A 22,536-nucleotide genomic window follows, 5' to 3' on the forward strand; every position below is an offset into this window, starting at 1 on the left:
GTCTGTCATGTCCGCCATTAGCTACGTAAACATGCAAACAATTTAGCTCTGCTGTTTTTTTTAAGTTTTCTCTTGTTTTCTGGACCTTTTTCAACGAGTAAGTAACATACGATCATTATTTTATCCAGGAGTTATTATTTTACTTCGTTGTTAGAATTAGGAAGATGGAAGCGTCTTGTGTTAAACATCAATGATAAATTGAACACAGAAAGCAAACAAGGCAATACTCAGCTTGTGCTTTAGAAAATGCTATTATCTCATTTCGCTAGGGTTGTGTGTCCTCCAGTTTTTCTCCAAAGCATAACAGAAATATTATTGGCAAATGTTTTGCAACTTACTTGTCAGTGAGTCTCCCACTGAGTGTCCCGTAAGTTGACTTAAAATGATTGGCTGAACTGTTTCAAGCTCGAACCTAATAGCTGAGCTATCACTATTTAACACATCTGCCTGGTTCATCTTTATTGAGAGAGCTAAATGGTTTAGTAACCTTTGTCACTTCTGTATTCAATGTCGTGACATCTGTTGTACCAGAGATTTCCTTGTTTGAACTTCATGAATCTTCATTCAACTAACAAAGCTTTATTATAACTGCTTGTGACAAGCTCTTGTTGAAAGAAGGTTGAAGATATGGAATGTTTAATTATCGTTTAGCAAAAGATTCTTTTGGCTGAAAGGCTATTTTACAGAAGTAGCATTCCGTTCCCTCAGTCAGTTTTATTTTAGCATTCCCAGTAATGCTAGGAAACTACTTGAGCTAGTTTTCATTTTTTTTTTTAACTTGTGTTATTTTAAAATCCCAACCAACCATAATCGTACTTTGATCACTCTTTTTTATAAATTCTTGTGTTCTTTTATCTGATTTCTTTACATTTATTACATAGGGTACAAAAAGAAAGTCCTGACAGTCCCATCATCATCGTCTTTTTCTTCGCCGTCGACTTATCGCCTCGTCGCATTCTTGGTTGTCTTCGCCATCATCTCGTTGCCGTCTTCGCCGCCATCTTCACCATCATCCCGTTGCCGTCTTCGCCGCCGTCTTCACCATCATCGCGTTGCCCTCTTCGCCGTCGTCTTCACCATCATCCCGTTGCTGTCTTCATCATCATTCCGTTGCTGTCTTCATCATCATTCCGTTGCTGTCTTCATCATCATCCCGTAGCCCTCTTCGCCGCCGTCTTCACCGTCATCCCATTGCTGTCTTCATCATCATCCCGTTGCTGTTTTCATCATCATCCCGTAGCCCTCTTCGCCGCCGTCTTCACCGTCATCCCGTTGCCCTCTTCGCCGCCGTCTTCACCATCTTCCCGTTGCCGTCTTCGCCGCCGTTTTCACCATCATCCCGTTGCCGTCTTCGCCTTTGCCTTCGCCATTGTCTCTTCGCCGTCTACGCCGTTCGTCTTGGTATTGTTTTTTTGCATTGTAGTGTATAAGCTAACCCGTTGGCTGCCACCCCGTTTGCTCCCATTTTTTTTGTAGTTGTAGGGACCTGGGCGCTGTTCTCCTCATGGCCATGGGGGGAACAGTCGCCATTGCGCCTAATGGCTTTATGCCATTAGGCGCTGTAGGCAATGCACCAGCAGGGACTTCTCCTTGTCGGCACAGTGAAAGATAATCCAGGGGTGTGCATTCCCAGAATGGACTCTATCACTGTGCCAGCCCGGACTTGTCTTCGGACAAGTCCCACCTTGGTCGGTGATCCTTATGACCCGACACGTAGCAAATGTAGTTTCAGCAACCTACGGGTTGCTTGGCCTGGCAGCCAACGGGTTAGCTTAAGTGTATGTTTGTATTTGTATATGTATTTGTATATATGTGTTGTATAAAACAGAGGTGGAATTGTGGGTGGTGGAGGGACAAAAAATACAATTCCATTTAATTCTTATATATGAATTTGACTCTTATTTATTGAATTTGGTCTTTGCTGGTTATTATTATTATTATTACTGGTTAGGGAATCGAACCCTAGGTCTTCGACGTACAGTGCCGACGCTTTACCATTGAGCCAGTAATCTGTTTTTCGAAGAGGTTTTAAGGTGACCTGTTTACAATTATATTATTTATATTATTCAATGAAAAATATTGTTGCATATTCTAAACACAACTTACTCATTCATTTTCCCTCACGGGACTTGAACCTCAGGTCTTCAGCGTGCCAGGGCTATACTCTACCATTAAGCCATTTATCACACATTTAGAAACACTGTTCTTCCTTATTTAAAGACAAACTTGTACACTTTCTTAACAATGAGGATTATAGGGAAAAATAGTTAGAAACGATGTAAGACTCACGGCTCTGTGGTTTAGCGTCGGCACTGCACGCCGATAGTGTAGGGATCGATTCCTACAAGAGATAAGTTTCGTTACATAGTGCCTCTGAGCTTTGCGCTACTAGCGGTTAATACGAGTAGGAACAAATTCGAATTGAAACGGATTCATTATAAGTCTTGATGCGTATATTATAAATAGAATTTTTAAAGAAATTATTTAGTAAAGTTTGTTGTGTGTTGCATTTTTTTTCAAGATTATTTGTATTTTTTTTTTTTTTTAACTTTTTACATCAACCAAGGGGTAAATCCTACATCAGTTGACTCACCGGGGAGATTAACCAGCGAGACTATTACTTGGACTGTTACTTGGATGCAGCACTTTTTGCAAATACTTCTGACCTGATCACGAACTCCGGAAAGTCGTACTTTAACATCAGCACATTAGACATATTTTAATAGCAACACATAATACGGCACCACCTTTCAATATTTTCGACCTATGATACTTCTTCACTGCAACCGGGAAGGCAAAGCAGCAGACTTAAAGACGAAGTTATTCATCACAATTCGCGTTACCATGGTCCCAAGTATCGGCTTTTCTTCCAGCGGTGTTGTGCCTAAAACGACGAACAAATGATAAAAATGAGAAAACTAAACGAACACGTGAAAAAGCATTACATTTGGACAAAAAGATTGATAATGGTTATTCCGGTCAAAATATGGAGGAAAAAGATTGATGTTGTTTACAAAGTCGTTCTTTCCTCAATATTTCTTTCACTTAAATCTGATGAAGTTAAATGTTCATTCATTCATCGGAAGACCAACATTAAACTTGCAAAGTTGGTCTAACTGATTGTCAACTGGATTCCAATGAACTAATGGACAAGCAGCATGACACCTGCTCACTACTTAAAGCATACCTTTATACATTTGCCAACTGAGCATCTAAGTTAATTTACGGACCTTCCTTTTGGAAAATCCCCTTTTGCTGTTTTTCACACAATGCTCAGCTTACAAAACAAAATATGGACTTTCGGTATCAATAAGTATTTTGTCTTAAAGAGTAAAATTCAGAGAACGAAACATCCACTATTCATCCTGTTTTAAATAATGGCTGTTTTTCCCTATAAAAAAAAGATATATACTTACTTACTACAACACCAGCCATTACAACATTAACAAAGGATGTAACCAACTTACCTATCAAATCAGATGCAATTTCTAGACAGGATCCTTGACAGAATGTTAAAACTGCATACAATGTGGTATAACCGATTCAATCTGGAACCTGTCACACAACATACAGCACCCTCATTCAAGCATTTTATGTAGAACGCATAAAGTATGTTTCACCTTAGGTGTGGCATAGAAGTCCCATCGCTCAAACAGTTTACTCATTTGCGAGGCATGGAACTTCCTCCATATTCGGCTCGTTGTTTATAAACACGCAATCGTACGTTCTTTGCATGCTTTGGCCATGATGAAGCTACAGAATTAATTTCCAATCAAGTCAGCAAACGGTTGAAATGGCTAACTCCAGTTGGCCATCAAAAATTGAATTTGTTGGCAACTATTATATGCTTCTTATAGTAGGGCAATACCTAAGAATATATGAACAATTTAAAACTTCATACAAGGAATAGAGGAAATTACAAAGTAAATACGGATATTAAGGAATAATGTTCCTTTAGCTGAAGAAATTGCTCTGACACCCAGTCTTCAGTGTAATTTTCGGCATCGTAGCTAACTCCCTTAACAGCCAGGACTTACCTCCACGATCGGAAACTGCCAAAGCAATATTACTAGTTAGGATTGTGAAACTAACCAATTAGAATAATAGACTTTCTCTATTTCCTTAATTTACCAAAGTCGAGTTTCCACGCAAGTTTCCTAAATCCATAGTATTTTTTTAAAGCCGTTCCGAATGCGACATCTTTGCAACATAATCAATCCATTGATCTTCATACCAGGCAGTTTGTTGGTGTTTTCGAAAATGTCTTCGGTGGCCATTTCACTTTCTTTCAACAATAAATGCAACTGTAATTTTAACGAAAATAATTATTTCAGGAAAACTAGGATAGGGTAAACGACATTGATTGACAATGATAAAAATTGTCTTGGCTCCCTTGCGACTCGAATAAGGAAGGAACGTGCTGATCGCAAAAGAAAGTAATCGTAATACCGGTCTAAGTAACAACGAATCGTGTAGCATATTTTTCCCCCCTAAACACGATGCTAGTCAGACCTGCAATAGAAAAAGAAACCGGTAATCTGAACAATGTTATTCACCAGCATATGAATGGTTTACAGCTTATCCACCACATTTCTCACATGAGTTGAATCCCTGTGTTTGTAGTTCAACTGAACAAAAACTGCGAAGTAATAAAAAGGTAACTCGTCAAACACTTGAGAGCGATGTTTCCTTGATTGAGCGTGCACTCGTCTACGTCTCCCATTCTACTTCAAGGAAATGGACGATTTTTCAAACTCCATTTTGTCCCACTTGAATCAATCTACGATATTGGTACTGGACCTACGTGAAAAAGAAAAAAACAGTTTATTCTTGATCGTGGACCATATACAAAAAACACGAAACTTTTCAAACAACGTGCATGCTTCTTCCTCACCCGTCCCCATGAAATATCGACCACTAAAATTGAAATGTACAAAAATTCTTACCTCATTGGCCAATTGTGAGTTGCACGTTCCACTACTGAGACCGGTTGAGCTAGTTTCTTCTATTTTTGGAGGTTATTATCAGAAAATCAATTAGCAAATTTTTTTTTTCATCGAGGAGCACATAGATCGTTCCACGTACTGGAGCCATTTTGAAAGAATGAATCATTACAAAAAAAATAGGCCCCCATACGGTGGCGCCATCTAGCATTCGAATAGAGAATCAACGATGTTAGATCAATCGACAAGTTTACCATTATCCTTAGTATTCTCGATTACGAAACGAAATAAAATCAAAGGGCATACCTTTTTGACAACAGGAATAAAAATAAAACTCACTACAATCTATAACTCACTCAGTATTGCATTCGACGTCGTGTGGTACCAATGGGCGTGTCTTTGTCGCCCCACCTCTCCCGTTCCCTGAAACGCAATTCGTCTTGTCTTAACGGCTATATAGCGATTAGACCACAAATCGTATATCTTTTAGAGACGCAGAGCAAAAACCGCAAACGATAAATACATAGGACAATGTTGTCACGTGACTGCACGCAGGGCATGGCCAAGAAAATATATAACGTTTTCACTACATATTTTTTTTAATACTTTTTTTCCCTTCTCGTGTATTTATGTTTATTTTTCTCTGGGTTATAGGCCTCGGGTATACGACATGGGAAAGGGGGCGGGGTGTCATCAATAACGAGCGTGATAGTTCCATCATTCCAGAAGCCTACATGCTGGCCTGCGTTCCAATATAGCCGAACCGGGGGTACAGAAAAATAGCGTCAAATACGAAAAAGATGGAAGACGCCTTTCGGTGTATGTAATGTTGACAAAACGGAGGGGAACGATGTAGGCGTGATGGATGAAACTAACATCATAAACGCATGCAGTTAGACATGGGGACGAAAAGAATTGGAAGAGAATATCGTTGCATTTGCTCACGCGTGACAATAAACGTGCGTATATTCCTTGCGTTGAACGTGTCCGTAATGCGTGAATGTTACACGATAAAGGTCCGTATGTCTTTTGATGTCCACGTTTCTAACCAGGCAGTAAATGTCGATCTCACGATATTAGGTAATAACGCAATCATTTCTACCAAACGCCCGTCTTCTTCTGAGGAATGTCAAATTGTACATGACATCTAGCGGTAGACATTTACACACCGCACTGATGCCAAACCAAAAAAAAAATTGTCAACACGAAAAAAGCAAGACATCCGCCTTCCGTACGGATCGATAACATATAATATATCAATCGTCCTGGAAAAATGAAAAGCTGATCCCCGAGTGATGAGATTCCCCTCCCCAAGAGAAACTTTCCGATCGAAAGGAAAACTTTTCCCTAGACCTTTTGCAAAAAGGAAGAAAAGACGACAGGCGTCATAGAGAAAAAAGGGAAGGATAAAAAAAAAAGTGTCACGAATATAGACGACACATGTCGGTCCTTTTTTTCTTTTTTTTTCAATCGCCCAGACGTGTTATTATTATTCGCTACTGTACGCAGTGGCACCGAAAATCCCCATAGTAATGCTATACAGATCCCACCAGCATACACACACATACACACACACATATATATAGACACAAGTTATGTACACACACACGGAGAAAACTTTTCTACACGAAGAGTTGAATGGAATATATGCACTGTTTCTCAAGCAATGAATTCCCGACTTCAAAGTATAAACGTACACGGACTCTACATTCCCTCTATCCGCGAAGCAGAGAGACTGACGATATATAAAGTTTTGGCAATGCTTCAGCCCCAGCGCGTCCAGTTTGCCTGGGCTATATACGACGTGTGTTCTGATTAGTAATAGTGGAAACAATGGACGAAAAGAGAGGGCGGGAGAACTTTTTACCGGAGACCAAAGGAATCTCGAGAATTCCTATCAAACTCTTGTTCTCTAGTGTTTCATTTGTATTACACTTGCCACTGGCCGTGCGTGTCTGACACCATCCCCTGGACGGCATTATTTCAACTTTTTCGTAATACGAACTTTTTTTTTTCTTTTTTCTAAAATGTCCTTATGTATTATAAATGAATATGTCCTACACTCGGAAATGTTGATTAAGTAAAATCTCATCACGCCCACACTGGTCGGCCGCGTATGGCACACTGTGCAAAGGGTGCAGTTATATACCAATTGGTTACGGGTAATTAGTTCCAGGGGCGTGAACGTTGACTCTGTCTTTTGGCTTTTTGGCAAAGAAATAACATAGGCGAAGTACATATATATATATACATATATATATATATATGATTAATGTACATACGCACACACAAGAGAGTGATACGTGTTTCAATCACATGGTAAAGCAATCACGGCAACTGTACATGCGCCAATGCTTTAATTATTAAAAAGTTCCGTGTTGCCCGCCGTTCCCAATGCAGTGCGCGTGAAAAATCGTACACGTACAAAATGTGTATGGAACAACAAATGAATCAGTCGCAGAAAAACTACATTCGCTATATTATCTATAATCCCCTTTTATTACAGATATATAGCTTTGGAATTGCCCAAAGTCCTTCTTCGTCTCTGTTGCCTTCAATCGGCTATAATAAGCTGCTTAACTATATACTGTAGATTGGGGAATCGGAGCTAGCAAAATAAAAAGAAACATCAATCAGGATAAGGATTTCCTAAGTGTGTACATCTTTGAATTATTTTTTTCCCCCTCTTCCTTGGTTGAACATTTTTCTCACTTAACGGTAGCAAACCCTTTTCACTGCGTGATGCGGGAAGATAATAAGATTGAAAACGTTGTATGTGTAAACGGTTTTAGATGTTGTGGAACGGAGAGCTTTGAATCCCATATGAAATCCGTTTCTCTTCTATGGACGTTTAAGACCTTGTGTATGATACGGATCTTTACTTCGTCGCAGTCGAACGAAGTGATTATAGACATCACAACGGGTCCTTCAGTAGCGATCAACAGATGGTCAACATCTTTTTTAAAAAAATTTAATATTCAACAAATTTGATCTCCCTGCCTACTACGAACTTGCGTCTCTCATGGATTTTATCGACGTCTGCAAGCGACCCGACGTCGTTGATGGAACGATACAGTCCGATATTTCGATCGCGATACACTTGAATTGTCATATCGAGGGCTTTAAACAAAATTGGTTTTAATGTCACAACGCTAATTCGAAAACGGTTGGCCAGTCTAAACGTCCTAACACGACTCTCTTATCGAGTGCTGCTCCCTATATACTATCGATCTGCGTCGCAAACTCGTTGTTAGGTCTCTGTGTAATGTGTGTGTGTGTGTTTCATTAGACAAGACATTATACAGACGCACACGAAGAAAACGAAAGGGATGGCCAATTGCAAATCTAATTCGATTGCAATCGGCCGGAAGCATTTTGTTCGACCGTTTACCAGGGCGGATCGAAACTTTTGCTTTCCTTTTTCATTTCCGTTATTTTTTTTTCCATGCAAGAACGATGTTTCTCTGCTGCCCGTAGTAGAGGGCAATGCTGAAGGGGATTTCCCTATCCCAGTGGATGAGCAGCAAATCTAGTAGCCGGAAATTGGGCAGCAGCACATCCTACAAGGATGGCCAAACCCCTACCGGGCTTGAAAAAAAAAAAAAAAAAAGGAAATGATTGCTTGCAACACGACGATTGCCCGCTGGGCCACGGCCGTCTTCTTCAGTTTTTGATCTCTTCTCACCCTACCACGCCGAAAAAGAAAGTTCTTTTTTTTTTTTTAAATATTTATTCCCAATATAGAAAAAAAAAAGAATAAGAAAGCCTTTAGCAATACAAATCGAATACTGTCGGCTATATAGATCTTCAATAAGTCAACATGGCAGCCGCAAAAAGAGGAAGGCTATGGAAGACGATCGATCGTTTGAACTGTTGGGCATCAATTAGAAAAGCCACACTAACATTGATATACAGAGATCTCTGCTAATTTATAGATACCCCACTCGTTGTGAGATTCTATAAATTGCATGACATCACGTATCTATAAGAAGACATTGGCTGTTTCTTTACCGTTACGAATGCATCTGCGATGTTCAAAGACGAAGAAGAGATGGGGGAAGCGGAGCCATATAATACGGTTTCTTGAATACCAATGCAATCAATTAGCCGAGGCAAGTCAGCAACGAAGCTGTTTTTTATCTAGAAGAGAGCGCTCCTGCCCTGGCGAAAGGCTTCCTTCTTTTTCATTAGGGAAGCTACAAGGAGAACTGTGAAAGAGAGAGGACCGCATATGAAAATGGAAATCAGCTTCTGAGGATGCGGAGAGAATGTCTGCAAAGGGGAAATAAAAAGAGCGTGCGAAGAAAGCGCAAACAGTCGTGCCTCTATACTTTTGCTGGCTTTTCGATTTTCTGTGTGTTTACAAGTTCGAGGGAGGGGGGGGGGGAGGAGGAGGAATAAAAAAAAAAATATATTAAAGAACGAAAAAGTAAAAAAGGTCGGGATGCGTGAGAAAAGGAAGAAAGAAAAAGACATGGATATTTACTTTTGTTTCTGATCCGCTTGTGGTGTACATATGATTGCCTTTTTCTTTTTTCTTTTTTTTTCGAGAAAGAAAGAAAAAGAAATAAAAAAAAAAAAGTGCATACATGTGTTATCTAAGACGAGCGAAGAGAAAAAAAAATGTCCGCTGGACACATCCATCGAGATTCATCAGCTCCTTTTCGGAAGGACCGATAGACCCGTCCTGAGGGGTGAACGCTGGTCTGATAAGAAGTGAGTCTATTTTGCGCGCATGCTGGCGTTCGTGAAAGATCGACATCGTAACAGGAAACTGCGATAAGATGAAATAGGAAGCGCGAGAATGATGACCACAGTGCGTGATCATTTATAATCGATGATTGTCTCGCTATGTCTTGCCCTTTATTTTTTTTTTTTTTGAAATCACATTTAAGTCTACTATTATTTACAGGAGGCAGCGTGTTACTTAAGAATAAATATATTTAAAAAAAAATACTTTTAAGCAAATGAACGCACACGTGTGAGTAGAAAGAAGACGCCGAGTAAAAGAAGAAGAAGAAGAAGAAAGATGGTGACGAATCACATTAGCGTCTCAGAAATAGAATACTGTCGGGCTTCGTCATGTCCTCCTCTTTGGGCACTCTATCCAGCTCCTTAAAAGAGTGAGAGAGAGAGAGAGAGAGAGAGAGAAGAACCCGAAACTAAAGAAAAAAAAAATGTCGTCGTCCTTTTTCGCCGACTAGCTTATAGTGGGTAGTTGCGTGTCGGGGTTTGGTCTGCCCACTTGCTCATCTATAGCGTCAAGTGAGTCGGCCCAACTGTCAACTTCGTGAAAGAGAGACAGCCAGTGATGTATAAGACTTTGAAAAAGAAAAAAAAATGTCATACAGATGTGCTGAAAGAGAAAGATTTTCATCATGATCGATAGTTTATTTCTTAAGAAAAAAAAAAAAAAAAAAAATATTCTTAAGGAAATGAAGTAAAAAGAGATTCCCGGGGCAGGTGTGTCTTGTTTTTGGAGTAGCGCGCATAAGCTCCTCCCCCCTCTCTTTGGGTCTACCAGCACCCAACCCATAGGAAAGGGTCACCCCGTCTTTCTCTCTTGCAAGAGTTTTAGTCTGCCTTCGACTTGGCTGGCGACCAGACCAGACCACCTCAAACTTTTATTTTCTGTGTCTTTTTTTTTTTGTTTTGTGTTTTGTTTTTCATTAGATTTTTTTTTCCAGACAAAACCCTTTGGTGTTTGCATCGGCAAATTTGCTCGTCTTGGTGGCTCACCCGTGTGTGTTTTGTTTTAGTGCGTGTGCGACCCTCTTCTAAATTAAGTTTGAAGATTTCCTTCTTTTTTTTTTTTCGTGGATTTAGAGATATATAAAATAAATAAAGTTAAGTGGGTAAAAGAAGAAAACGCGAAATAAATCATGGAATCGGAGATGGATCTACAGCTGATGCTGCTTCCGGCCGTTGTGACTGGTGATGTTATTCCGGCTACCAACAACAACGACAGCACGACCAACAACAAAATGGTGAACTGCCGAGATGAAGAAGCCGAATATCTCGATAGATTGTTGACTGAAAAAAAACTCGTCGACGCAACGGCCGGATTGGATTGCACTCAGAAACTCATCAACGCCGGTAAAGTATCGCATTTTCATTTGAGAAGTGCGAACATTTTTTTTTTAAATTCGATTTCGAGATATTTCTTTTTTTTTTTTTTCTCCTTTCCGAGCCATCAATAATTGACCCTTCCCCCCACCCTGTACATGTAAAATGCATTGAAAAAAAACTCTTGAATTCAAATTCTCGTTTTTGTTTGTTATGTGATATCCACCAGCTGGATGCTTCGACGTCTTGCATCCGGAATTTCCATTTTCTTTTCTACTCTATTCCTAAAATATTCCATTTTCTTCTCGTATGGAGGTTTTTTTTTTTTTTTAACAAACAAAAAATAAAAACGAAACTGACTTTTTTTGGTGTGACCTTCGTCATCAAGTCGAAACGATTTGTGTATATACTCTGAAACTCGTTGAGCTAATGCGATTTTAATGAGATACACACGAAAAAAAAAAATGCAGCAGAGAAACGAAAATAAAAGAACCCCAACGTGCGGGGGCGCTATAGTCTCATATAGGGGAAGTTGATTAGATTGTGGCACATGTTCTTTTTTTTTTTACTTATTCTTTCTCCCGCACACATGCACGACGCCCATATAAATACATTTTTTTTCTTTCGAAAGGCAAAAGACATCAGTGAAAGGTTTTCAGAAACGAATTTTTCTTTGGATTTTTCCTTAAAAAACATTTAAGTTTAAGTCCGCAATGTGAAATCAAAATCCCAACTCCAATCCATTTAGATTCCTTTTTTTTTGTGGAGGGATGCGCTTTATTTTGTTATTGGGGGGTAGGTGGAGGGGTAGGAGGATAAACAATTTTTTTTTTTTTATCATGGCTTGTGTGGATCCAATCGAAGTTTGGGTTATCAAATGGGAGTGCGGAAAAAAAAAACTGAGGGATTTGCCGGCAACAATAACAACACACGCAAGAATCGAATCGGACGGGCCGTGTCCCTGACGGTTTAGTTCGAGAAAAAAAAAGAAGAGGATTCACAAATATAAAAGGGATGATAGAAGAAAGGCTAATCATACGTCAGAAAAAAATAGAACTTCCAAACTTGTAGTCTCTCCCCACACACACACACACACACATGCAGAAAACTGAAATGATTAAAAAATCAAATCAATTTTCTTTTTAAAAAGAAACATTTTTTCAAATATTCCCGCCCGATTGATGTAACGTCAAGATATTAATACTTTTTTTTTTTTTCTTCTTCTTCTTTTGCCATTTGTGAAAAGAAAGAAAAACAAAAGAAATCGAATTAGGTAGTTGGTAATAAATATTTTCTTTCATATAGCACACCATGTAGGGAATGTTTGTGCCTTATTTATACGTGGTCACGTTTGTGCCGCGAGAGAGGGGGGTCGAAAGGACGATATCGAAGTTGCGGCTAATAAGACGATTCCAAAGACACAACCAAATGTGGCAGCCATCGTTAAGATAAAAAGAAAAAAAAAAGAAAGAAAAATATCTACAAAGAGAGAGAGACCCCTGTTGTCGCTATTCTTTTTTCTTTCTCCCACTCAAATTCCCATCCGAATGAGAAGCAAAATGTCTTGGAAATCCAAAAAGAAAACGGGAATAAAGAACTGTCTGAGCCATTTTGTGCTTTTTAACGCCGTGTGGAATGTTTGATGATTTATCGGAGAGTGTCGATGCCAATCTAACACTACGCATTCCTCCACGTTCACAGGTAGACACAAGGTGATAGCCCTCACGTATATAACAATTTAATATTAACCATCCAAGAATTATTGTTTTCTTTTTTTCCTCCCCCCATTCACGTGTATCGATTCATAATCGAAAAGCAAAACATAATGAAGAAATGTGTTCTGGGTGGACCAGCGTTTTTTTCTCAAAAGAAATTCGATATTGCACACGTAAGAAAAAAAAAAAAATCAAAGCTGAAGGCATTACCTAAAAATAAGCAGAAGAAAGAGAAAGGGATTTGACACATTCGATGATAACTTCTTTATGATCGCTCTCGGCCATGGAAGATTCTCATCGCTTTCATAAATTGACCCTTTTTTATTTTTCTTTCTCTCTCTCTCTCTTTTGTAACGAAAACATTTATTCCAAGCCGCAAGATCGTGGCCGTCTTTAACGGTCAGACCAAAAGAATTTTTCTCAAAAAATTCTTTTCGTTCAAAGCCAATTACGAAACACACGAAAAGAGGCGAAGGGAGGGGAGAGATAGACGTCGTATAAACACGGAAAGTAAAAGCTTTAAACTATTCCCATGTCTTTTCTCTTCTAGCAGAGTCTCATAGCCTCATTCAACAGGCGATGTATTCCCCTATAGAAGAAGAAGAAAAAAGGAAAGAAAACGAAGGCCTTAATAATATTTATTTATGTATTTTAATGGGGTTTTTTCTCTCTCTTCGACGTACCTCTCTTTTCTCCTTAGAGAGAGAGAGCCAATAACGCCGTCTAACGGTCGATGCTGACCGACTTTCTCCTTTTTCCCATGTGTGTATGCGCATTTTGTTTTGTTTTTTTTTTCTTCCCGTTTCCGTGTGTGTCTGAAAGAGAGAGAAAAAAAAAAAATTCCCGGAGTTTTTCGATGTCTGGTGGCCCTGTAAGGTGTTTTATGCCCGTTGCACGAGCCAGTCTAGTGTGTTGTAGCTATGTCTGTTCTATCTTTACGTTCACGTTTCAAATAGGAAATTCTTTTTTTTTTCTTTTTGGCCAGGAAACGAACAGTTGCATCGGGCAGGTGCAACTTGAGTGGGATATTACCCACAGGTGTAGACAATTGAGAACGCGAGTGCAATTGACATTGCCGACGATTACGTCAATTGACGTGCACTAAATGACGCGTCACTCGCTCCACAAGAATGTTCAATTTCTTCTTTAATTATTAGAGAAAATTTCCAAAAAAAAAAAAAAAAAGGAAAAAGAGGGAAGGCTTTGAACGATCCATTCACTTGTCTGTTATAAGAATCTCGCTTCTTATCGCGTATGGAAAGGACCGTCTCCCCCTCCTCCCCCCGGTTGGCCCATTAGCATATCAAGTCGGTATGGCGTGCGGGACGAAAGGGTGCGGCTTGTCTACAGTCATATTTTTCAAAACGACTTAGCATGACTCGTTCATTTTGTTGAATATTTCGACCATCAACGTTGCGTACTGGTAGTAACGCGAGATGTGTATTTGATGTCATCGCATTGTACGACACGATATTTTTGATTACACTAACATTTCAAACGGTTTTCTCGTGAGCGAGAGAGAAAAAAAGCGAAGCGGCAAGAAGAGGAAGAAAATAATAATTTTTTCATCACGCTGAGATGATTGCCGTTTGCATTAAAGCTTCTCAATCTTGTCCGAGTACATATAGCTTTGATCGTTTAAATAAGCTTGCACACAGTGTGTGCGCGCACACATCCAATTTAGCAGCACTTCACCTCGCGTTGAATATTCATCAAATGAAATGACGTCATTCATTTTTCAGCTCCTTCCTTTTCCAAGACCTACATTTAATATACGTAAAGGGGCGAATGTGTATTTCCATTTTCTCTCGTTTTTGCCCCGTTCCGTTTTGAATTTCTCCATCTGGCCAATGAAAACATCTCAGCGTTTTTACACGCCTGACTTTGCGCCGTGTCAATTATGCACGAACATCGTCACGATCTTCACTAGCTACACGAGACGTCGAGTCTTCCTATTTCATGCTGATTACGCTCACTTCCAACAATTCTTGTATGTATGTATGTGTGTGTGTGTGTGTGTGTGTGTGTGTGAAAACAAATTGTGGGTTCGATTGGGCCCCGCTATCCTCAAAAGAGGACTTGTATACATCGGTACAGAAATTCAGCGAAAATCACATCCGGTAATGACAAAAAATTAAAACAAAGTAAAAATATGTCTGACTCGAACTGCGTACATTGTGTTGTAACTGTAAAGTATGGGGGTCTTCGAACAATAGCCAAACCGCCTATTTAACACCGGAAACGAGACGAAGAAAGTTGTATCGTTTTTTTCTTCTTCTTTCATTTGTCTAGAGTTTGGCTGATTAGAGTCAATTACCTAACTTTCTCTTTCTCTCTCTCTCTTTAATAAATAAATATATATATTGTCCCTGCCCCCCCCCCCCCCCAAAAAGAAGCAAGTTTTCATCAATCAAACGGCGTTATTTTTGATTTCTCGTTGTCTTTTTTTTTCTCTCTCTCTCTCTCTCTCTGTCTGGCGGATTGCAGAGATTGAGCGGTTGCTGAACGGCGGAAGTGTTAAAGACTCTTCAGTGAACGGAAGCTGCAGCAGCGGCGCTGCTGGAGGAAGCAAGAGGTTCTGCGACGTCACCAAAGACAAACCCATCAAAGTCACCGTCCGGACTTCTGTGCCCACTCGAGACCATCCAAAAGTAAGTTGCTGCCTCTCTTTCCTTTTTGGCCCCCCCCCCCCTTCTTCGAAAAGTGGATGAAAATAGTTTACTTTTTTCCCTATTGTTTCATGCGCTTTTTTTTTTTCTTTTGCTATTTGATACGATGATAGAAGACGCTAATCTTTTGAAAGAGAGAAAGTTTTCGTGTGTCCCAACTTTTTTGACTGACGCCACTCGTTTTTTTTTTTTCGATTAACATTTTTCGAAAATGGCCAGTATTTAAACAAGAATTTTGGTCAATACATTTTTATTTATTTTTCTTTTCTCGTCTTTCCCGAATGTCTTTGGCGATCGGTTGCGCAGTTCAATTTCGTCGGCAAGCTGCTGGGCCCCAAAGGCAACTCCCTGAAGCGTCTACAAGAAGAGACGCTGACCAAAATGGCCATTCTCGGTCGAGGATCGATGAGAGACAAACACAAGGTACGCAGCACCCATCAATAAAAAAAAAAAAAGAAAAACCTAAAGTACAAAAATAGGCGGCAGACTTCCTTATAGTTTTACGCGAAGTGTGTTTTTGCCACGGGATGCGATCGGAAAATAAGAAAAAAAAAGAAAAAAAAGATGATGGAATTATTGACTGATGAAATTAGCGGCCAGCGCGCGCAATAATCACGAGCAAGACACGATGAATTGCGCATGTCTACACGTCGCGATTGGTTGATTTTTTTTGGTTTTTTTGTTTCTCTCTTTTCATTTGTTCCGCTAATGTAGGAAGAAGAATATCGACATTCGCACGAGCCTCGTTACAGACATCTCAACGACGATCTTCACGTTGAAATAACAGCGTACGCAGCGCCAGCCGAAGCTCACGCTCGCATCGCATTGGCATTGACGGAAATTCGACGCTTCCTCGTTCCGGTTAGTTCATTTTATTTATTTATTTTTTTTTTTTTTCACTATAAAAAAAAAAACTAAACAAAATAGGAGAGAGAGAGAGAGAGAGAGATATGTACAACAATAACAATAAATAATATTTATTTATTATTTATTATTATTTTTTTCTCGTTTCTCTGGATGGGAGAAAATCCGATTACCGTGTCTTTTTATTCGCCCCATCCCTTCCGTGACGCAAATGATGCGTGATCGATTCCCGATGGTGGACGCTAGCGACGTGGGGAGGATGAACTTGGGGCATTGTGCGAGGGAGGCAACAACAACAACACGCAAGGGGGGAGAAAATAAAAAAAAAAAAAATATTATTTTGATTTTTCTTTTTTTTTTTTTTTTTTCTGGGAGGGCAGTTCTTCTGGTTAAAGGTCCTATACATATACCCAAATAATATAATGCCGAGACCCCCCATCATTACGTCATCCGTCTTGTGTTTAGCTGCACACACCGACTCGTGTATATGCTGCAAACGCTGTAATCAAGGCGGCAACAATAACAAGAAAAAAAAAAAGAAAAGAGAAAGTCCTTTCTTTTTTCTTTCTTTCTATGCTGTACGCAATTTCGTATGTAAACAAACTATTTCTCATGAATAACATTAAATATTACACACACATGGTAGCCGAAATGATACCTGCAAAAAAAAAAAAAAAAAAGAAGCGCACGTTCCCGCTAATGACACACCTCGAAAAAATAATAATAATGAAGTTTGTTTTGGATTTAGGTCGACGTGGGGGGGGGGGAGAGAGTCCGTTATAGTGATCGATAATTCGTATTGTGCCGCATAACCAGTCCGCTTCTGTTATTTAAAGAGAGAAAAAAAGAAAAAAAAAATGTGCGCTATTTTGACTTGGCCAAGTGCCAACGAAAAATCGGTTTGGACGGGGCCAACAAACACAAAACACGAACGGTACAAAAATGTGTACTGTTTTTTCTTTTTTCTTGTTGTCCTATGTAGAGGTCAAAAAAAAAAAAAGAAAAAGAGGAGGCGCTTGTAAAAGTACACGGCGCTCAATTTGGCGTCATCAAAACAAGGTTTCCGCAGTGGCTCTGCAGAGTCCCTCACCTCCTATAGTTGTAATCACACACACGCACAATCACAGCAAACGCGAAAAAAAACAAAAACAAATGGATGGTGCTGACCGTCAGTGATTTGCGTCGCACCTGGGACAACAACACAAAAAAAAAAAAAACCTAGTCCCCCTCCCCCAATCGTGTAGATGTAATCATTTCATTTGTAAATCGAGTAGAATTTAAACACGAAAAGCAAGAGAGAGAGAGAGAGAGAGAGAATTGGCGCAGTGAACGCAGAGTAGAGAGTTGCGCTTGTGTCGGCTACTAGGAGCAGTCGGAACGTGTACGACTGGCCGTCATTCAACTGTCGCATTAGTCACGGACCCGTCATTCTGACCACTTCGTTTTTTTATTATTTTTTTTTTTATCGTTCCTTTCCCCCTTTTTTTTTAAAATTAACTCTTATGTGCGATAGAAGATGAAAGGGCGGATGCGATTCGAGTGTTGGCTACGTTTTCAATCCACAGACGCAAGAATTTTTGGCGCGCGTTTTCAAATAATTAATTATTCTTTTTCATTTTTGAAAATTGCTCCTCCTCCTCCTCCTCCTTCACAAAAAAAAAAAAGGACTACAATGACGACATCCGACAAGAGCAACTACGTGAAATGCAAATGATGAGCGGAGGTCCCGGCGGGGGTGTTGCCAGTAGCGGATGTTCCAGTAATAACAGTTGCGGCAATTCGAGTCAAGACGTCGACAACGCCGTCCAACAACAACAACAACAGCAACAACAACAACAACAACAACAACATCTCGCAGCTGTGCGTAGCGTCGCCGGCCTGACGTCGTCAACATCAAACGTCATGACGCTAAACAGCCCACTCCATCAACATTTATCCGTACGTACCAAACATTTCGAAATACAAAAAAACAAAACAAAAGAATTCCAGGAAACAGAATACAAAATTGGTTCTTTTGAAAGGCTATGGCCAATCAACAGCAAAATGGAATGGCGGCTCCATTACAGCGGGCCGTCGCAGCCGCCGCTGCTGCCGCCGCTGTCAATTATCCTCCCGTGCTTCCTTTGACGATGCATCCGGCCCTAAGGGGTTTATGCAAACCATCGCAAAACCTTTCCATCGGCCTGACAGCAGCCGGTAAGTGAAGCGAGAAACAAAAAAATAATGTTCACAAATACAAGAAAACAAAAAAAAAAAAAAAAAAAAAAAAAAAAAAAAATGGGTTTTCCAAGATCAAAATAGAACATCAATTGATCTATTTCTATCGTGTCAGTTCATGTGGTGTGTATGGGGAAAGTGCATGGCACATTCCATTTACCCAAATACGGTGGGGGAGGTTCGAAATTGTTTGTATTGTTTGTATATCCTCGATTCGAATAACTGCAACTAACTCTTGCGTGCCCCTCTTTTTCTTTCTTTCTCTATACGCCCTTCCTCCTTTTCTTTTTCTCCCGGACGGGCACGTTCCATTACACAACAGCCGGAACGTCTAACCTACTGAATCGATACCGGCCGAACGCGGGCAATGGCGCTGCGCTGCAATTGGCCAACGGACCCAACGGGATGATTAACTTGAACCAACAGCACCTACACCATCATCATCATCATCGCTATCGTCCTGCAGCTACCGGTTTGGCCAGCCATCGTCCATCCGGATACAAGGATAATAATAACGATAACATTTACGCAGATGCCATCGGCGGAGGTGCAACGAGCGATCCGGCGGCCGTAGCTGCAGTCGCAGCCTTGGAACTTTATCACAGGTGAATTTTCTTTTGACGTGATGAACGAAAATTCACGTTCGTTCAGCCGGGGGTGAGAGGGGAAAAAAGGAAAAAAAAAAAAACGAGGACGACGATGATGGATGAACTTTGAACCTGCCACACACACACACACACACGGCCATATAAAAAAAAAGGGAGAGAGAGAGAGAGAGAAACATTTGAATTGACGTAGACAGGGGCCGGATATTCGTGGAGTTGAAAACAACAAGAAATTTATGATGTTGACTTTCACTCTTCTTTTTTTTTTTTTTCTACCATTATTGGAGAGAGGTCCAATGTCAAAGTCGTTATGATCTCGATTCTCTCACGACCGTTCTCCCCCTCACTCACGACATTGACGTTTTCTTTTCTCTTTTCGGAAATAGATATAACATGCAGCAACAACAGCCGTACGGTAGCGAAGGTTCGGACGGAGTGGCATCGCCCGACGACCGAGACGAAACGGCCGAATCCGATCTTCTGGCATCGACAACAAATGGTACGTGGAACTTCATTTTCCTATACTAATTGTGTTCCCCTCCCAAAAATAGCTCGAAAATGAAAAATGAGAATATTTTTGAAAGAACGTTCTGTGTGTGGAAAGAGCCCAAGAAAAATAGACGTAGAAATGAATTTTTTTTGTGTGTGTGCACGTGTAAATATTTACGTGTTACAGTTTTGCACCTAAATGGGACAAAAAAAAAAAAAATCTATTCCTATTTGCATCCGGCGTTAACTTTAACCCACCCAACGTGAAAAAATAAAAAATATCGGGACTTTTTTTTTTTTTTTTTTTTTTTAAACGTAAACAAACGTCTACTGTGTACACGTTCGTGCAGCATTTTGTTTACAGGACTCCCGCAGATGTTGCCGCTCCAAAATAATTGGACGTTGAAAGAAAAATAGTTTTGAAAATTGGAAAAAAAAAGAAAAGAAAAACAGCTGACTGTCGCATATATCGTTTCATATGAAACATCATTTACGTTAAAAGATTATGCCTGTGACAATGGCTCACTTTATTTTCGATTTGGGCCCTCGTTTTATTTCGGAATTGCGCAGGTGTCATGACGGCCGATTATCCTCTGATGGACGGAACGGGCGGCGGGCTCAAATTGACGGCCACGGGGGCTCTAGAACGTTCCCGCTATCGCCACGAACCCTACCCTAGATACCATTCGACTAAAGTGGTCACTTGAGGGGGTCAACGAGACACTATCGACAACTCTCAAAACTCGACTGAACGGCGACAGGCTGAAAAAACAAAAAAAACACGCTGCCAAAACGAGGTGAAATTCAAGAAAAATCACGAAAAATAGATTTCAAAGTTTTATCCACAAAAAAAAAAAAAAAACTTTGAAAAGAAAAAGAAGAAAAAATCAATACCGATATCATATGCTAATTTTGTTTTTCCTAGTGTATTTGGTTAACTGTTTTCCTACCCCCCCCCCTCCTATTCAAATGTGTATGTGTGTGTGTGTGTGTGTGTACGAACTCTGATGGCCGATAAAAGTGTAACGGTCGTTTCGCTGGATTTGCACAGTCTCGTTGTTCCTTCAAGTCGTTCACGTTTTCTTTTCTCATCGTCTTCAATTTGTCCATCCTCTTCTCTGTTTCGTCTGTCGTTTGTTTCTCAAGTACTGCGTCACTCCTCTTTCTAATTGGCAAACGTCTTTCTTCTTCTTCTTTCGTTCCGTTTTTGCCCCGTTTAGTTGTCACGTCAGTTAATGATTCACGGCAGGCCGGCCAAAATATGACACACACACACACTCTCCATTTTTTTTTTTTTGCTGCCTACACACACCGACCGGCCCTGCTCCTAGCCTTGTCCTCTCAATTATTATTAATTTTTTTTTTTTATCTTGTAGAATCTCTTCTTCAGTTTGTCCTTTCTCGTGTATTTGTTGTAGCCCTCCTTTTTTGCCCTCTCGCATTTCTCGAATTCTTGCCCGCCTCATCGTCCATACATCACCACCGTGCAACATTTTCTTTTTTTTAAATCCTTTTTTTTTACATGGCCTTCCAGCATTTTGGCGCACTTTGGATATTTTCGTTCTCTTCCGCCGAAGTAAACAAACAAAAAAAAAAACACAGAAAATTGTCCTATACTAATGCTATTGCAACAAACGGAAAGATCCAAACAAAAACAAAAAAATGACAATAATAAATAAATAAAAATTAAAAAAAAAAATAAAATATACGAGAACTTTATCGTTTGATGCGCATACATTTTCACGTTTTCCTTTATTTGCCGAGATGTGATTGGATGGTTACGTCTCTTTCTTTAAGACACACACAGACAGACAATAGATTTCGAGTGCCTACGTGTGTGTGTGTGTAGAGAGAGGAAAGTCGCTTTCTTTTGACTGAACACACGTTAGAGACGCAAACACTGCTTGCGGAAGTGTCCGACCTTTGGAACATTCTTTTTTCTTCCCACCCATCGTATTGAAAAATTTCGAGTTTGGTCTGCTGCATCAGCCAGCCATTCTTCCTCCCCCCCCCCTTTTTTTTATGATAGAAACTAACAACGAGGGAAGTCAATAATAAATGAAATGCTGGGAGACCCTTCATTTATATACCCCCCGCCACCAACCCTTTTATTTATTTTTTTTTTTCCAAAAAACAACAAGAGTCTCTCTGTAATACAGGCAATATGTTTATTTGCTTGTATTTTCCTCTCCCCCCCCTGAAAATTTTGTGTGTTGGTGACGCCGGTCACGCAATCCATCATTTGTTTAAGGTAAGAAAGAAAAAAACAAAACAAAAAACGTTGTCTACTTCCATATTTATCTTTCTAAAACATTCTAAGCAGCCGAGAGAGGAGCGCTAGCATCATTAAGGCACACTTGTCTCTTCAATTCGAAAAGAAAAGATTGCGGTTCGATCGGTCAGTTGCGTTAAAAAAAAAAAAAAAAAAAAAAAACGAAGGTAAAAGAAAAGAAAGAAAAATTCTTTTGTTGATAGAAAAAAAAAAGGGCCCATCTGACACGGATGTTTATCTAATGTCCATATATACGTTCATCCGTCCGTCTCACAGTTCGTACGAAAAACCTATTATAAATACATGGTTTATGTCTGTATATATATATATATATATTTTTTCCCTTTTCTTGTCTTGCGCATAGAATATAACGGACCGCGCGTCACGTTTGTGTTATACGATGATGGCGCCGGACGTCCAACAATAACTTTCGTAGGTCGTAAAAAGGACGGCCGGCAAAGGGGTATACAGTCAACATAACAAACAAGGAAGTTTTCTTTTCTTTCTTTTTTTTTTTTTAACATCTATTACATCTATCATAGATGGCGAATTCATCCGAAAAAAAAACCAGCACCTACACGTAGATGGTTGTGGTTGTTTTGTTTTTTTTTCCTTTTTGATAAGACATTTATCATAGATGATGCATTTATCGTGTTAAACTCTATTCGGTTTCGAAATTGTTTGATTTTTTTTCTT

At 39.8% G+C, this 22,536-nt stretch overlaps 1 protein-coding gene and 1 long non-coding RNA gene across 7 annotated transcripts; one reads left to right on the forward strand and one right to left on the reverse strand.

Annotated features, from left to right (window-relative positions):
• Positions 1-2,542: 2,542 nt before the first annotated feature.
• Positions 2,543-5,128, reverse strand: LOC130688223 (uncharacterized). Of its 5 annotated transcripts, XR_009000378.1 has the most exons (9): positions 4,947-5,128; positions 4,599-4,800; positions 4,132-4,512; positions 3,932-4,052; positions 3,621-3,868; positions 3,468-3,555; positions 3,231-3,391; positions 2,946-3,172; positions 2,543-2,884 (listed from the first exon to the last, which is right to left on the reverse strand). It is a non-coding gene; the product is annotated as an uncharacterized LOC130688223 (long non-coding RNA). The 5 variants fall into 5 exon arrangements; XR_009000380.1 differs by lacking the exons at positions 2,946-3,172; positions 3,231-3,391 and having other exon boundaries at positions 4,132-4,304; positions 4,450-4,512; XR_009000381.1 differs by lacking the exon at positions 2,946-3,172.
• Positions 5,129-10,546: 5,418 nt separating this feature from the next.
• On the forward strand, positions 10,547-21,739 carry LOC130688194 (RNA-binding protein asd-2-like). Of its 2 annotated transcripts, XM_057511154.2 has the most exons (10): positions 10,547-11,039; positions 15,212-15,375; positions 15,700-15,816; positions 16,108-16,254; positions 17,923-18,195; positions 18,279-18,453; positions 18,797-18,946; positions 19,007-19,079; positions 19,466-19,578; positions 20,139-21,739. In XM_057511154.2, exons 1-10 carry the CDS (start codon positions 10,826-10,828, stop codon positions 20,273-20,275), a joined length of 1,563 nt encoding a protein of 520 aa, XP_057367137.1. In that variant the 5' UTR covers positions 10,547-10,825; the 3' UTR covers positions 20,276-21,739. The 2 variants fall into 2 exon arrangements, with proteins under 2 accessions (XP_057367137.1, XP_057367136.1); XM_057511153.2 differs by having other exon boundaries at positions 10,548-11,039; positions 18,797-19,079.
• Positions 21,740-22,536: the final 797 nt, after the last annotated feature.

This window comes from Daphnia carinata, chromosome 9 (assembly GCF_022539665.2).
Source record: "Daphnia carinata strain CSIRO-1 chromosome 9, CSIRO_AGI_Dcar_HiC_V3, whole genome shotgun sequence".
NCBI lineage: Eukaryota > Metazoa > Arthropoda > Branchiopoda > Diplostraca > Daphniidae > Daphnia > Daphnia carinata.

Coding starts and splice junctions, on each gene's coding strand:
- LOC130688194 (XM_057511153.2), top strand. CDS start 10,826: ATGGAATCGGAGATGGATCTACAGCTGATGCTGCTTCCGGCCGTTGTG. Junction 15,376..15,699: donor CCACTCGAGACCATCCAAAA/GTAAGTTGCTGC, acceptor TCGGTTGCGCAG/TTCAATTTCGTCGGCAAGCT. Junction 18,454..18,796: donor CATCGGCCTGACAGCAGCCG/GTAAGTGAAGCG, acceptor ATTACACAACAG/CCGGAACGTCTAACCTACTG.